Below are 18,642 nucleotides of genomic sequence, written 5' to 3'. Positions count from 1 at the left end.
ATTTATAGTTTACCTTACATAATTGTCACTGGAGTCCACAATAATGAACTTCATCAGTCGTTATTAGATAATTTACCTATTTTCTTGAAAATAATTCTCTATAGATGGTCATATCGTCCTAGAAAGGTTTAAAGTTTAAAAGTTTAAAAATAATATATTATCTAAAAACATTAAATTGGTAGTGTTGCGAGCAAAGAATTGCGTGATTTCTTAACCGACCATACCAAATAGATATGATAAACAACATATATATTATAATTAATAAGAGTAACCTTGCACATGATGCAAGTACTATTCAAGGATTGAAGACCATCAATGAAAGCCATGTGCCGATGCAAAGCTCGCTATTAACTGCAGCCACGAGCAGTTACTCTACATCTTCGACTACTACACCTGAAAGACACTTGCAAAACACACGATCCAGTCCAAGACAGATCAGGAATCTTTTATAAGAGAGCCCGGAGTGCAGCAGAATCAGATGTACCACAGCTGTTGAGTCCTGAGCACCTTCACTCACATTGACATAGCTTATGTATTTTATAATTTTGCTTATAATAAACAATTATTAAGTGAACTATTGGCTTAAACTATTCATTGGAAATGTACTATCATCTAGATCTCTGACAGTCAGATTACAACAGTAGTATTACAATATTATTGTTCATTTATACTACTATTATACTAGTCATAGACATGAATAAATTATATAAAGTACTCATCAGGGTGCATCGATAATTGATATCAAAACATCATGGTAAAATTCATGTTAATCTAATTATTCTTATTGCAGAACCAGCAAAAATTAGACTAATATTGTTATTACTGATTATTTTAATTGAATGTAACAATATAATGTTGTATTTAACTTAATTGTCTTCATAAATATATCACTATAAATAAGGTGGACAACTAAATTTAACTCCTTCCCCCCTATGAGACAACTATAACTACTACTATAAATAAGCTCATCGGCGATTAATTTTTAAAAGCTATTATTTATTAACAATTATATAATATCATATTAGTATAATATAGAATTTTTATCATTATATCACACACAAAGAATATTAAGTGTACCTATAACTTATAGTTTATATAAATTTAAATATAGTCTTGAAATAATAAAAACATTTTTGTAGTTATAATCTATTTATTAGATAATAATATAATTTCATGTACAGTACGTACTTGGGTGCCTGTAATGTATGATATACACCTCACTATAGGCATAACTAAATGTCTAAATATAGCTATGACAGCACGTTTTTTGATCAAGCATTTGATAGATTAGGTTTAATTATACTAAGTTATAGAAGTCTATATGGCCCGCACAGAGTATTCTGGAATGGCACGAACAAGACATCAAAATATGATATTATTCAAGAATAAATTGATATTTACACTAAGACATTTGTATGTGTGTTCAAGAAACAACATATCTGCATCCATATCTATAGATTGACCATGCAACTTTCATCTAGACTGTGCCAGATAACAATAATTATTATAAACATCAATGAGATCTTTGACATAAGGTATTATCCATAAAATAATGTAGAAAAATTGAATACAAATCAAATATATTTCAATGATTAAAACGCATATAATTTAAAAATATAAATTTATAAAAATGGTGATTCTCAATCTTGAAATTCCACACGCATTGCAAGTAATCAAAGTAAGGTAAGAAATAAAAAAGAATTAAAAATAACCCATAAACACTATTAACTTAAATGTTACATCCATCTATTTTTTTATAACCCAGTTTTATTTTGTTACATAATAGGTTTTTCAAAACATTTGTACGTCATTAGCTGATACTTTTGAGTAAAGAATATATTATATATAAAGTTTGTAATAACTTATTTGATTTAATTACACAATGCCAATATGTTTCATTCAATTGAAACTCACAAATAAATTATTTAAATTCATAGACATAAATAAATTAAAACAATTGCTCCCATGATAACGTCGTGCCAACTACATGTATGCAAACAACAACACAAAACATAACAAGTGAAAGATAATAGTACACTAAATGCACAAATGTAAATTACACAACAGTCGATTAATTAATTTGGTATAAGAAAAAGGCAATATGATTGAATAAGAACATTTTAATTACCAATTGTCATAGTAACACAATACTATAGCATTGTAAAATTGATATTTAATATAAAATACCATTGATTAATCAAGGTAACACAATGTTTTGGTAAAATAATTATTCATGATACGTGTATTATTTTAAATACATTAAATCAATTGAAAACTCATCAACCTCGCCTTTAACTTAATGCAAGAAAAATTAAAATTTGTCATTAAATGACAGAATTTTAAAATTTCACAAACTTTTTTTCTTTTTATATAGCAATAACATAATATATTTTACGATAGATATTAATGGTATTAACATATATATACATAAATATATCATTAATGTGATAATTATATATATATATACATATAACATTAATGATATGATAAATATATTAACTGAGCTAGTGTTGGTGAAAACTGTTTCCCAAAATATAAAAATAATAAATGTGTATACTAATAAATAATAATACAAAATAATAAAATCACTTTAAGGAATGATTAATTTCCTAATATAAAATATAAAGTATAAACGTATATATTTAAATAAATTATAAACTATAAATAATAATATATTTTATATAATTTTCAAAATTTTAATATATTTTAATTTTAATAATCAATAAATAATTTAATAATACAAAAAATGGTGGATACATAGAGATTATAATAATAATTAAGGCTGTTTTAATTTTAACAAATTATGGTTGTATAAATTGTACTAAGTTCTGACAGAACTATCATATACAGTAGAGCATTGATTATTTAGACCAATTAGGACCAGCAAGGAAACAAATGATCGATTTGGGAGGATTATTATTGTATAGTGACTAAATATATATTTTGTACTTGCATACTGAATTTAAATATTTTATTTATACATCTGTCATTCATATTAAAATATATTATATTATTTGTACGTGTACCTATATGTATACCAGGGGAAGCCAAGCGGCGGCTCGAGTATTCACTTTTTTACTAATATAATAATAGGAATTATACCTTTTCTTGCTATCCATATAATTTTTCATTATATCATGACTCTCATATTGTTGGGTACCACTGGTATACATGATTAATAGAGATAGGATATTGATGACCAAAAAATGGCTAAAAATGAACCACATACAATTTTGAAAATCCAGCAGTAAGAGAAGATAAATTAAAATGAATATGCAATGCAAGTATCTAAACACATTTTTTTACATCTTTAAATGTTAATTATTTATGTTTTATAATATATAACATATGTTATGTAAAAATAAATTGATAAAAATATGATAATAGTACTTCTTTGAGAAAAGAATAATGGAACTCATAAAAATAATATCTCTAATAATCAAATATATAATATATTATTATTTAAAGTAAATTAAGTAATGTACTTCAAGTGTATTTTAAATTAATTATTTTTGTTAAATGTGTGAAGAAACCAGTAATTAAGTTTATTCGCAAATCTTGGTACGAATAATTCACAGACAGAATAATCAACATTCCACTGTATATGAGTATATTTAAATCAGCCATAAAATAACATAACACAATTTCTGTGAAAAATCATAAAATTGATTATGAAATTACCTCGACGTTAAGTGTTGACTTCTTTTCTTCGCTGTTTATCATTTCGAGGCTAGTTTTCAGAATGTCTATTTGATGCTAAAAAGAATGTATAATAAATATATTATGAATTTGTCATTTACATTTTATTCTTAAAATAGATTAAATGTAAACAGGGATTTATAGAATAATGGGTCCCACCAAACATTTAACTTATCATAAATAAACCTCCAAAAAATTTTTTTTAATTTAATATGGACAAAAAGTCGGTATATTTTTAGGTAATATAAATATGTATCTATGCAACATGTGTACTATACAACAACTGTTGTCTATTGGTGTAACAAGTACCGAACAATTAAACATAAGACACAACCAATAATTATAATTTAAAATAAAAACATATTACTGTTTTTTTACATATTAATTATTAATTCCCAAAGAGAAGTAGAGTGAACACTTTACATTTATTTCTCGTCTGCATTACAAGTATAGACATTGTTTTTATAATATATTTAATATTATAAAATCAATGGTATGGTTAAATACTCTATAAAAAAAATGTACCTTTATATTTTAACTAAGACTTGGAACTTTTTTCTTCTAATAAAACATATGAGATATATCTTAATCGAAATTTGACTTATGTCAAGCAGAATTCAATAGGAAAAAATTAATTTTGCATTTTAAAATTTGTATAGTATTTCTTGGTTAAAACATCATTTTTCATGAATTTTGGTGAGTTTCTCTACTTTATGTAGGTATATTTTATAAATAACCATTATTTAAGTATTTTTTTAGGTCATTTTTGAACATAAATATGTCATTTTATGATTTTTTCTCATACATTTATCATGATTTTTAGATCATCAAGTTCCAGGCTGTAATTATTACCAATATAAAATAAACAATAGTATACCATTGCCTTGTTTATATTTAATTTAATAATTGTATTTTTTTAACCAAAGAAATAATTATTGTTTTATAGTGTCTAACCAGTGTCTGATATTCCTGGTTTACCCTATAGGATTAGTTTATATAATAGAATTTTATTTAAACTTCTATTACTTAAGATAAATATTTGGAAATCATGTTGGCTCATTCTTACCAAAATAAAATAAAATTCTAAAAAATGTAGGTACCTGTGCATGTTTTATTTCCCATTCAGCAAGTTCTAATAAGTTTTTATTGAAAGTTGACACTCGTCTTGCTTTAAAATCAATCAATTCTAAAATAATTAAAAGGTATTAAATCATTGATTACAACATATGATATATTATACATAATTATATAAAATAAAATGGACAAAACTATGTTGAATTTTATATTATAAATTTACCTTCTTTTCCTTTATCAGACATGACTTCAAATTTTTCACATGATATCTGTTGTGTTGCTTCTGCCTAAAAAAAATTATGATTTTTTTATATATACTATTCATATAACAATAGTACATAATTTATCTAAGTAACACATAAAATATTTTGCTGACAATTATCTAATAGACATTATATCTACTAAAGAAAAACAAATACAAAATACAAAATATCTTAAATGTTTCAACTATAAAACTGTTAAAAATTATAAGAAAAAAAAGCTATAATAGATTAATAAAATTAACTTTGTAATTCAGCATCCAATTATCTCAATACAATGAAATTCACTTATAACAAAGACGGTTATAAGTTAAAAAATATAAATACCCATTTACAACAAACTAAATATTTAGGGTGATCAGAAATACAGTTATTCCTAACAATATCACTTATCACTGTAGTCCACATTTATATTACCTAAAAACTTACAAATATTCTCTTAAGTATTAGAAAAATAATTAATGAACTCCAGTATATTATGTTTAAGTATTGATAACATTTTTTTTTTTACAATAATCCTTAAATAATTATTTATGTAAATTATTATACACATGCATAAGCATAATGGAATACTTACACTAAAGTAATAGCTAAAATAGTGTAGTATATAGTTGTATTTATTGGTTCTATCTATTGTTTCAAAAGGTGTTGAAAATGAATACATTTTTTTCATTTTAAGTATTAAAAACACTCAAAAACTAAACCAAATCTTTAGACATTTGATAAACAAATATGTTATTCTTATCAATATACTAGGTACAGCATGGAAACTTTATAGTGCCATCACTGTGTTTTATTTTTTTTTATCAATACTATGCTAAATAAAAAAGATGATTGGTAAATATTTTAAAAATATTTTTTTCTGGTTCCTTAATATTAAAATTAGTGTTTTTTCTAACAATTTAAAAAGTAATCAATATATTATGGTAGATAAGCTTAATATTTTATATCCTAAAACTGTTCTAAAATATGAAAAAAAAAATTTTTACTAAGAATTCTTGATTTTAATGAACTGTTAAAATTTGTAACTATCATAAGACTGCATATACTTAGTAATAACGTGTAAAAACACATAAACCTGGACTATTCATCATTTTACATAAATTATAAATTAAAATAGGTAAATAATATAAAGATATGTACTAGTTATTAACATGCAAACTACTCTTTAACCAAAAATTACAACATTTGCAAAAGTAATATGTAAAAACATAACAATTTGAAGTATATTTGTATATTAATCATACATTTCTAAAAAGATAATTAACAAAACAATTGGCAAATCTTAGCATATTGCTACGATCATGTTATGCCATTATACATCATACTAATGGGTACTCACATCATAAACTTCTTGAGCCTCGTTAAACAAGTTAACGAAATAAAAATTATATAATATATTATGTATATTTTATATATAGTAAAAAATTACTTACTGCATGAACATCTTTATTTTTTGCCCTAGCTTTCTCTAGATTACGATTAGCTGTTTCGTAGTTTGCTAAACAACGTAATCGCCTATATAATAATCGTTTTGCAGCAAATGAATCACCTACATAGTAACGCAATGTATCTGAAAGTTTAAGGTCTTCATCAGATGCAACTCTCCCTTCCACTTTCTACATATAATTATAAAAATAAATTAGTAATGACTAATAACTAATTAATACTTATTATTTTTTGTTAATATATTTGAACCAAATAAAATAGCCTTAATCCAAATATATAAATAGTAATACATTATCTTATATAAATGGCAATACTTACTCTAAGTTTTTCCAATGTTTCAGAAAATCGGTTCAAGAACCAATCAAGCTCTCGATGATCAAAAGTAGATAACTGGACTAAACATGATGAAATCTTGATATAACAGTCTGCAACATCTGTTCAATATTTAAGTTTTTAAAAATGCATTTATTTTTTTATATAATTGGGTAGGTTAAGTTTTTATCAATGGCCAAAAAACAAAAACAAATTTAAGGGCAAACATTTTTTTTTTTTAGCATAGGTGTTATTAACACTATGAACAATGAACATATTATTCAACCAACAGCACTTTACAGTGAGACAGCAGTATAATCACTGATGAATGTATACTCGACACACATTAAGAGCATGTGTTGGACGAGCAACTTCCTCAACCACACGTCATCTTAGTATGCCGTTCGCACAATTCCGTTTGTAGTGCATGTTAAGAGACGGTTGAGATCTGGCTGTGTATCAATGGGCACTTAATCGTTTGTTGCCCAGTCATGCTCTTAACGTGAGGCAAATTTATGTTATACTGTACACTTCACAACAATTATGTATGAGTACATAAAATAAATGATTTAAAAGGACATCTACCCACACTTGTAGCTCCGTATAAGTACACCATAACATACCACAATTTATTCTCACCAGTTGAAATGTTGTGTAGTTAACTTAAATATTGAAATAAATAAAACTATTATTAAAAGAACTATACACCCACAGACGTTGTCTCTTTATTACAAATGTATAACAAGACAAATTGTAAGTTCTGAATAATCCATTTGACTGTATTATGTTTAATGTTGGAGTGAAAATTAATTATTAACAAATTTAGAAGTAAGAATATTATCTGGTGAATGTATTTTAATTTTAAAGTGAGTTATCGAGTATTTCTATGCAATTGAATATTTTTTTCCTTTTCACATTTTTGGATACTTGTCAGTACTTTTTACGAATCATAATAGTTTGAAGTTACAGTCAAAATATCTTTTGGTATATTTTATGGTTATCGCATATTTTTAAGAAATTAAAATGTATTGCGTATTGAAGCAAAATTTAAAAAAAAAAAAATCATAAAATAATTTTTTGTCTAGTAAACAAATCTAGTAATTGAAATAAAGATAATGTAACAAATCGATTACGACCCACACTTTTATGTCTATTATTTAAATAAATCACTCTTGCTTGTCAGTCAGCTATAGACATACCCAGGGCTGTATTAAGAGGGGAGCAATGGGGACATTTATATTAATTAATATTGATCTATTTAGAGGGCGGCCGGGCCCCCTGTAGTAACTTAGTGCTGTATTGAATCAATAAATATTTTTTTTTTGGAAAAAATTTGTAATATGACTCGATCCTTCTGAACTTCACAGTGCAACGATAACGCCAAATTAACCAAACGATAGCTCCAAGCATAGAATATAATTAATATTATTTTAACACAACCATGGTTGTAGATAGACAACCATGACTTAACCATAAAGAGTTATAACTAAAGATGTGTAAAGAAAAATCAAAAAGTAGATACAATAAATTGTTATAAATATTGTAAAAGTTTGTGATACAAATAATAGAAATTTTCTTGCATATTTTTAAGATTTTACCTGCATATTATATGGCATATTTTGATACTTTTTATTACATAAAGATCTACTCATAACTCTATTTAAAACGTACAATTTTCTATGTTATGTGTTTGTAAGACAGAGATAACGCATGAAGCTTTAGTATTTTCTTAAGCTTAAAGGAAAAACAATTTTATACGATATTTTAGTTTTTAAGAAAATTACGAGTACATAAAACATTAATACTTAAACATTTTTATAACTCCTGAAAGTAAACCTTGGTATGTTATGCATTAGTAAAATGGAGACAGCACATGCAAGTATGATGTAATTTCAAGAAATATTGATTTCACATCAGCAATAATAACCAGCGCAATAACATTATACATTATAGATTATGTATACATTCTGATATTAATAATAAATATATTATGCTGGACACAGAATTGCTTTGAAAGCCACAGATTCCTGGCCCCTGATATAAATTAGAGTAAACGTTATATTCAAATTACAATGTTAGTACATAGATCTACAATATACTAACCTTTATGCTTGTTTACCATTTTATCTGATTTCATAGTAGCATCTTTTAAATGACCATAATAATCTATGAGGAAATTTTTTTCTTGCTCAAAAAAATCATTGACATCTCTTACAGTTGCAGAAAGCAGGTACTCGTCAGTGGTCTTCGACAGAGATTTCATAATTTCCTTAAAACAAATGACATAAAAGTAATATAAAAAAAAAAAAACAAACAAATTATAAAAAACAAAACACTAACCTCAAAAAGTTCTTTTTTGTTTTTTGTACGAACGGCAAGATCTTGATCATATTCTAAAAATACTCGAAAATTTGTATCGTAACGAAATACAGGGTGCTGAGCTAGTCTTGAAAGGAACATTTCGTGCATGGCAACAGTCTTTTTAAATGTGGCTAAGTACTCACTAAAAAAAAAGTGATTGTTGGCTTAGAAATAAATAACACAATTAGGTATCAAGGATGATAATTAAATAATTGTATTGCCATACGCTTCTAATTCTTTTTTCATTTTCAAAAATTCTTCTTTGGTCATTGTTCCTTCACCTTCTCCTAATTTTTGTAATTTTTCTCTAGAAGAATCAAAATCTGGACGAGGTGGGGCAGGTGGAATCTAAAATCCATAGATAACATAGATCAGTAATAAATTAAAACTTTAATTTATAATTCTTACATAAATTTAAAAATAATGTAGAAAATTAGATTTCTATGTTTGTTAAATTCTTAGTACAAAACAGGTACATAAAAATACGATATGGACTTTGTTATTTCCTGTAAGTAATTTCCCATGCTTCTATTACTTATTTATACTTAATTAGTAAATTATTTTTATTTTATTTTTTACTAAGTAGTATATACACAATATGTTTTTGCAATTACAGATAATTATACAGTCAAAGCTCTTTATAACGAAACTTTTTACAACGAAAAACTCTATATAACGTAAACATTACATAATAATGGTTGGTTTGCTATATAACCCATTAGACAATTCATTCTCTATAACGTATTAGTCACTCTCAATAAATTATATTTAATAAGTATGTATAATAATAATAATAATAATTTAATATAATACGTAAATATATATAAAATAATGTAAAAATAATGATGTGTTTGATAAATAATTAAAATTTTGTTTTTTTTTAAACCCTCTCTATTACGAAAACTCTCTATAACGAAAGAAATCTCTTGGTCCTTTCAGATTCGTTATAAAGAGTTTTGACTGTATGTACGTTTATACGTATTTATCAAAAGTATCTATCAATAATGTTTTAAACAATTCTGAACATCAAAGATGGGTATTTACTTAATATCTATGGATGTAATTAGTTGTAAGACAGCTGCTCAATAATAACACTTTAAAATGTGTGGTTATTTGAGTTAGATCAGACGCATTAGATCTTGACCATTCCTTTTTAATTTCCGTGGAGAATTATTTCTAAGAGTGAATTATTAAAAATATTTGAGTTAATAATCTGTTATACAATATTTTAGTGCATTAGCACTTGGAAAATTAATTCAAAAATATTTCATATTGATAGAAAGTAAAATAATTTTAATATTAAATTGCATATTTGACTTAAGGAAAAAAAAGATCTTACTCTATACATTTTTTAATTACTTAATGTATTAGTTATTAAATTATGCCTAAATAAATTGATGATTGATAGTTTATTTATCTAATTTTAATCCATCCATTTTTTCTTTTTGTATTTATACGGTAAGAAACTGTTTGAAATAATGAGTTTTTACTTTCAGCGTTTTTAAATTTAATAACTTATAACTAAACTTAATGTGTTTAAAAATGTTTTTAGACAATCATTATGCGTTTCTCATTAGTATTTTGTCAATGCTGTAATTCAAGTGAATGAATTAATTTACATAAATTTCCATACTAACAATAAATCCAGCATAGTCTTCATTTTCTTCAAACTGATCATGTAACCAGATAAATTCTTCATGCTGACGCACAACTGAAAATTCTGATCTTTGAAAATCTGGTAATGTTGTCTAAACCATAAACATCAAATTATTATAGTTGTCTTTAGTAAATTGTATTACAGTAATAAGACTCTCACCTTTGATAAGACAGTGAATTTGACTCGATCCTTTTCACTGAGAGCGTCAGAAATAACAACTTGAAGAGAATTATCACTTAAATCAACATTCTCAGAATTGCTTCCCTGTTGTACAAATTCAAACATTAGAAATTAAAATAAGACAAACAGATGAAATGCATGATAAAACAGAATAATTACTTCGTTTAATATATCACTCTGGGAATTGTTTTCTTCCACGTCAAACTCGTCGGACTAAAAACAAAAAATTATTGTGTAGATATTTAACATATAGAAATAAACAGGAAAACAATTAGCGATAAATGTGTCTGGACCAGTGCTTGGGATGCTAAATCATCCCCTAGCCACAGTTATAAAATATCAAAAATAATGTTTATAACCTAACCTAATGTATGCAAGATTTTTTGTTATTTTATGTTAATATTAAAAAAACAAATAACTTTTTTTTTAACTTATACATGTTATTGCATATTACAGTTACAATTCTAATGTGTTCTGCATTATGTGAAAGAAATTTTATAAGTACCAATGCAACAAACTGAAAATTGTTTGAGGACAAGTATAGAAATTGTTTACATATAGACTTGTCCATTTTAAATATTGAGGAGGAAGTTGCAAATAACATAAGAACAGAATAAGTGTTGGTATTACAGCACAAAAACAATGAAAATAGGTCGGAAAATAGTTTTAAAATAATACATTGTATTTACTAGATATATTAATCAACACCAAACGTATGTTATGTGTAGTTGTTATTAATTATTTGAATAATATGACAAATATTTTAATTTGCAAAGTGGATTAGTAAGATGTACATCATTTTAGCACCCTCTAGTTGGACTAGGGACTTGCGATGAACAGTCTTAGCCAGACCCATCATTGCAAACAACATATCCGGTGCGAACTATCTGACGGCAGTCGAACGAAAAGCTCATTCGAGGGCCAAAAGTAATTAACAATAAACTCAGATGAGGGTACTTACAAGCATAGTGCACACGGACGTGGGACGCTGACTCCGTTTCACAGGGGGTGTCAGTCAAGGAGCGGGCGGGCGGACGGACGTTGGACTAGAAACAAAATCGAGTGATTCGTGAGTTGAGAGCGTCTACGCCGACCGATGATAATGGCACTGTGTTTGTTGTCACTCTTGTCGCCGTCCTGACGGCAAGCAAAGATCAGACGATGTCGGCGAACGCATTTAATACGAAAAACGTCGATCGCGCGTGCGTACAATACCGCGACGATCGTCGATGGGTGACGGGCCTGCGGACTGCAACAGTCGACAACGGATCGAACGCGACTATCGTAATCGCGGAGTACTTCGTTTCCGCTGGACACGCGAACAACGGTATACTAAACGGACGACGACGAATTATTACAACAGACCTAAAATGTCGTCGAAACAGAGGGTAGTGAATCGTAATAACAATAACGTCATATATTATTGTCTAGCTGTTTTCCGTGTCGTTCCAACTTCGAACGCACTCTCTGCGCGCAGTGGGTACGAAATGTACAATGAACAATGTGATAAGAGCGACGTCGGCGGCGGCGGCGTACGCCAAACGCTAATACGCCCACTCCATTGTGTCGTTTATGATTACACGATATCTCGATTCTCGAGGGAACTTCCGCGGCCGCCGCCGTCGTCGTCGTCACTCGGCAGGCCGCGTTTACGGTGTTGCCAACGCACACGAGACGTATTATGATATTACATAATATTATTATTGTTGTGCCATTGTTGTAGCTAAAAAGTAAAAAATTAATCGTGAAAATATCATTTCAACTAATACCCGTATAAGAATATCACGAGAGTAAAACATCAATTAATATTGTGCGTTTTAAACGCAAGTGTTGATCAGCACCGTCCTCAATCGATCTCTGACCGCAATCGAATTTTAGCGGCCCGACTTCAATGAGTTCAATAACAATTAATGTACCTAATCGGAGTGTTGGATTTCGGTTTCATATTTTTTTTTTTCGTTTGTTTGACACCCACTTACCCAAAAAATTGCAATATTATGATCATGTTCGCCTAATGCCGGAAAACAATGTGAGTGTGTGTACAATTAGGTAAATATTGTCAACAATGTAATTAATCGTGTTCATTATTGCTCAGCCGCGGCCTCTGCAGCACACACTGGACAGTCTTACTGGTTTCTCCGAGTGGGCAGAATAGAGACCAAAAACCTATCCGAGTGGCATAATTAGGTGTTTATATTTTTTGTCGTAGGTACGTGAAAATCTGTAAGTAATAATAATAATAATAGTAGTGGTCTATATTGTAAATGACAAAATTACAATATCTTTAGGTTAGGTACCCGTTGTCTAATACATAAAAAATAATGAATGTTTATAATTATTATGTGTTAGTCCTCTATAGATTCAAAACCTACTGGTCCATTAATAACCTATATAGGTGGCTCAAACATGCATTTCGTTCGAAAGTTGAAAACTCGGTTTCTATATACCTACTATATTAGTTTCATTAGTTATTATTATACTAATGTATAAATTGTTTGGGAAGTAGAAACACTGAATACAATTATTAGAAAATAATTGGAGCTAGTCCGTCGGTTTTTGAGTTTAAAAAAACATCCACTGATATAAAAATGTCAAACTATTATTGAGATAATTCACTGAGATAATAAATACATACTATACGTATTATTTACATAGCTGTATCTTTACGTCGATTTTACAATATAGAAAATGGTAAAACAATGTAGATTAATTATTGATGATACAGCTGTCCAAGATAAAATAATTTACTTTACTTTATCTGTTACCATGCAGCTGGTCTTTTTTAAATGGGTACTAATGTTGATACCGCAACATTTCTGACAATTGCATTTTTAGATTCTGAACAGAGCGATGAATGTATTGATTTTACAATGATGTGTGTTTTATTTTTTTTTTTGTGTCCGTCATCACGGTTTGGGGCAGTAAAAGTGCTACGATTGTCTTCCCACTTTTCTCACAGGAGAGTGAATCTTGATGGTGCATCATTCGGGAGATCAAAATTCAAAATTCCCAATAGTTTTCGAAAAAAACAAAAAATTAAGGAAAAACGGGAATTTTTACGCAAAATCAGTGTTCGAAAAAATTGATTTTGGTTTTTAGTGTACCTCTATAAAAATGACCATTGGTACATGACATTTTCACTGAATGTTTGTATTAGCCTTTTCTACACACTAGACAATTTTCAAAATATTTTGAATCATGTTGATCCATTTATAGGCATATGAAATGTTCGATTATTATTTGTTTTTTTTTAAACTAATGTCGATAAAAAAAACTCTGTGCTCTGTCAAATAACTTAAAAATGTAATACAAGGTTCCTCGCAAGTTTTTGTTAGTAGAAATTTAAAAAAAAAAGCTGAGAATAAATCCACAATAATTTTGATGAGAGTTTGAATTTAAAATTTTGACAAAATTCGTAAAAACCACAAAATTTACACCACACGTTTATTTAATTAAATCATATCCTTGATAAATTTACTAAATATTTTGACTTGTTTTAAGCTGTTGACGGACATTTTAAATTTTCATTTCTTTTGTTTTTTATAAATGTTTTATATAATTTTTTATAAATGTTAAGTTTTTGTAATTATAATATCTGTGATAAAATTTAACTTATGAGTAATATATATATAGGTATGATTTTTTTTTCATACATCGTATCAGAAAATAGATTCAATCAAAATTTGTTTTGTGTTATTTATAAATCAAATTCGAAATCTTATTGTACCTACCTGTTTTTACATATTTAATAGATTAGGTACATGTTTAAAAGGGCAAATAAATGCATAATTTCATTATTCACATTCCCGTGTTAATGATTTTTTGTATTTTTGTAAAATTGTAAATTGACAAAAAAATTTATAAAGCAATTTTTCGTATAATTTTTAAGCATATATTTTTGCATATTTTGAATTACATGTTACATATTTTGTCTGTATGGAATTCCCTTTATTATATTAAATATTTAAACTTTTTTCATCCAAAAACTTAATTGTAGGTATTTCACACAACAATATGGTTTATAAATAAAAAACTTAATAAGTTGAAAATATAAAATATACTTATGAATACCACAAAATGAACCAACCAAAATATTTATTTTTTATTCATTAAAAATTATTTCATGTCTAGTAAATGCTAATTTGAACAATTTTAAAATTTACATTTTTTCGTTTTTGAGTTACACCAAAAACAAAATCGATTTCTTCAAAAACTGGTTTTGCTCAAGATTTCAGTTTTTTTCTTAGATAATTTCTTATCCCTCCCCCCCCCTCCTCACCAAAACAAAGTACTAACTAGAATCTAGATCCAATTTGCTACCAAAAGGCAGAAGCCACCCATCAATGTTAAAAATCAAAGGATCGTTACTGCTCCAAATCAATGGTGTCAAAATAAAAAAACCCATAATTGTAAAGCATATATATATATATATCGTATATAGTTATAAGAATACTACTACAGATAGATAAATAATAGGTACTCACCAAATAAAAACAAAAGTAGGTACCTACCAGCGTAATCTGAATAGTTTACATGTATATTATTATATCATTAATAATGTCATGTTATTAATATTATGGTTAAGAATACCGATACAATTTACATAATATATACATTTTATAGATATAATTATATCATTTTAAAGATTGTGCAATCATACACTTATTATACTACATTATCAATATTAATATGTCATATTATGTGTTATGTGTATATTGTAATATATTTTCTTAGTACCTAGGTATTTGTTGTATACAAAGTGATTGTAGTAAAATAAACTGTTCAATATTAATATAATTATTGCTGTTAACATTTTTGAATATAAATTACTGGTGGGTAGTTTTTTTCATATTCTACTAATTTATAATTATACATAATTAGGTAGTATAAAAGAGTACTAACATAAGACTTTATATTAATAATATAACATATTAAACCAATATTATATTATTAACCCTTTATTATACATGTCACAGAATGCAGTGCAAATCAACAAATATTTTATAGCAATATTATCTTATAATCGATTGTGTAGATTATATTATTTTAGATTTTCTAAACTACTTTTAGTATAGTTTCAGTGGGTATGATTCAGTACATTGGTGACTAGTTTGTTGACAACATAAACTCTTTAATATAGACGTACCTATCGTTTATACGATTCACGTTTTCAAAATAATTTTTACTTATCTGTAGCTAATTGTTTTTTGAGTAACAAGCATACAAGTGCTTACATACAAGATACAAATGTGCCAATAACTACACAATATATGCTTACAAATGACAGGAAATAAAATTAATTCAATCAATATGCATGCTGATTTTGAAAAAGCAGCGCTTAATACTGTTTTGAAAATGTTTCCTCAATGTAAAATGTTTGGCTGTACCTTTCATTTAGGACAAAATTGGTTCCGGCAAAAACAACAAAATAAAATATTATTATCCGAGTACTTAAAAGATTCGGAAGTTGGAAAATGGATGAAGTATTTTTATGGTTTAAGTTATTTACCACCCAATGAATTTCCAGATGGCTTTACAGATCTTATGGCCGTAGCACCAGTTAGTTTTAGATTCTTAGATTATATTTTAGAAAATTATATTGACTCTGACGGCAATTTTCGACCAATCTTATGGGCTTGTGAACCAAATGTAATTCCAAGACGACGAATAGCGCAGAAAGTTTCCGTAAACTTATTATAATAGCCAATTTTATACACCACATCCACACATACATCAAGTCATTGAAATACTCATGCAAATTCAAAGTGAAAAAGATTTAAAAATTGACTCAATACAAAACAATGTAATGAATTTTTAAGAAAAGGAAACTGTACCTACATAAAGAAGAGTACATACAAGATATGTGTATGATCTGACATTAGGTATTTTTGTCACGACTCACGGGTATCCAAAATATATATGCCCAAACGAGTTGTAAAAAAGGTAAATGTGGGCAAACTATAGTTGTTGCTCTTTATATATACCGTGTATCGCACTGCCAGGTTAAGTTAGCTTAACCTTGTGCATGTAGGTACTAGGTACATTTTATTTAGTCAATTATTTACCTTTTACATGTTAATTTGTTATTAATACAAAATATTCATTTTTGAATGTAGGTATCTAATTGTTTTTTTGTAAAATATTTTGAATACTGACTGTATCTTGTTAATCCTCTTGTATATATGTTTAATAATCAATAATCCCACACTTGACATTTTTTTTACAATTTACGTCAGCAGTTTTTAAAGTGTTCAACTCCGATTAAAAGTAATTATTACCTATGTAATTATACTTTTGTATTATACTCGACGTCGCGTGCTGCATCCAAATTCCTATTCATATAAAAAAAAAAAAATTATAAAATTTTACGAGTTTATTCAAAAACCAAATTTAATTTTAAATTCTGAGTTCGTGTGTGTACCTATAATATCATAATAATAATATGTCAATTTTAAGTAGGCATACAGGGTTTTTACATAAGAATATAAGACATATTTCTGTAGCAGTAAAATTTATCAGTATTACAGTATTTTAACTTCAAGAACAATATATTATGAGATTCCCTGAGAAATTTAATTGTTTTCCTTTTTATAACAATGGATAATATTGTCTTAATATATTAAGAACCTAACCTTAGACTATAGTCTAAAGTAACTGACCAAATATTTATTGATATGGCTGGCCAGGTGGGTGTATGGCTATATATTATACGTAAGTATATGTATGTATTTATGTACGTATGTATTTACCTATGCTATCTGACGAAATTATACTTAAACAAGAAAAAATATACTTGTACCTACTAATTATTAAGTAGATACCTATATTATACGAAAAATGTATAAAATAGAAAACCAAAAAAACGAATATATCAATATATATCAATGAAGTCCCGTACATTTTTTTATTTTGTATTCTCAAATGCTTATCGATATTAGTCATTAAATTTATCTATTTATAATTTTAAACAGCTAAATTATACTTATTATCATGAAATATTACACACATTTATCAAATTTGGGATTAATTCGTATTTACCACAAAAAAAGACTAGGTTTATAAAATTGTAATTTATTGTGTTTGAAAGTCAACATTTGAATTAAAGACACATTCTTTATTCGAAGAGAGGATTATTTATGAGATAATGTCATATTTTTGAATAAAATATTGTCTAAAAAATAAAATGCCACAGCATATTCGTTTTATATTATTATATTACTTTGGTAGGTAGGTTAGGTTAGGTTAGGTTATTTACTATAATATTGGGACACCTTTGTTAGAAAATATTTTTCAAGAATGACATGACATTGTTTCAAAATTATTCTCTTCTAAGTATTGTGTTATAGTTGCTTAAACTCTAATATTAACCAAGATACAACAAATTTGATTTTGGGTAGGCGCCTACTAGAACTTTGCTGTATTGTCCGTTGATTGACAGAGACAGTATACTTGCCCCTAAGATATATCCATACGGGTATCACGTTCTCTTAATTATAATATCTCATTATTTTTAATTATAACTTACAACTTTACTAATACTATTGCACTTGCAATTATGATATCAATAAAGTCGCTAAATTTATAAATAAGAGCAATAAAAATTTTTAATTTAATCTCATTTGTAATGATAGCAAGTTGTAATTTGTAGTT

At 27.0% G+C, this 18,642-nt stretch overlaps 1 protein-coding gene and 1 long non-coding RNA gene across 4 annotated transcripts; one reads left to right on the top strand and one right to left on the bottom strand.

Annotated features, from left to right (window-relative positions):
- Positions 1-1,563: 1,563 nt before the first annotated feature.
- LOC111033221 (sorting nexin-6) lies at positions 1,564-12,531 on the bottom strand. 3 transcript variants are annotated; one of them, XM_022313864.1, is made up of 14 exons: positions 11,954-12,531; positions 11,152-11,205; positions 10,972-11,076; positions 10,793-10,903; positions 9,382-9,503; positions 9,135-9,297; positions 8,898-9,063; positions 6,801-6,916; positions 6,470-6,652; positions 6,376-6,402; positions 4,997-5,060; positions 4,800-4,885; positions 3,682-3,756; positions 1,564-1,983 (listed from the first exon to the last, which is right to left on the bottom strand). In XM_022313864.1, exons 1-14 carry the CDS (start codon positions 11,957-11,959, stop codon positions 1,900-1,902), a joined length of 1,362 nt encoding a protein of 453 aa, XP_022169556.1. In that variant the 5' UTR covers positions 11,960-12,531; the 3' UTR covers positions 1,564-1,899. The 3 variants fall into 3 exon arrangements, with proteins under 3 accessions (XP_022169556.1, XP_022169557.1, XP_022169558.1); XM_022313865.1 differs by having other exon boundaries at positions 6,376-6,393; XM_022313866.1 differs by lacking the exon at positions 6,376-6,402.
- Positions 12,532-12,605: 74 nt separating this feature from the next.
- On the top strand, positions 12,606-13,214 carry LOC111033223. The gene is made up of 2 exons (XR_002604384.1): positions 12,606-13,021; positions 13,088-13,214. It is a non-coding gene; the product is annotated as an uncharacterized LOC111033223 (long non-coding RNA).
- Positions 13,215-18,642: the final 5,428 nt, after the last annotated feature.

The sequence above is a fragment of the Myzus persicae genome, unplaced genomic scaffold, assembly GCF_001856785.1.
Source record: "Myzus persicae strain clone G006 unplaced genomic scaffold, MPER_G0061.0, whole genome shotgun sequence".
NCBI lineage: Eukaryota > Metazoa > Arthropoda > Insecta > Hemiptera > Aphididae > Myzus > Myzus persicae.
This window is presented reverse-complemented; position numbering and strand designations above follow the sequence as displayed.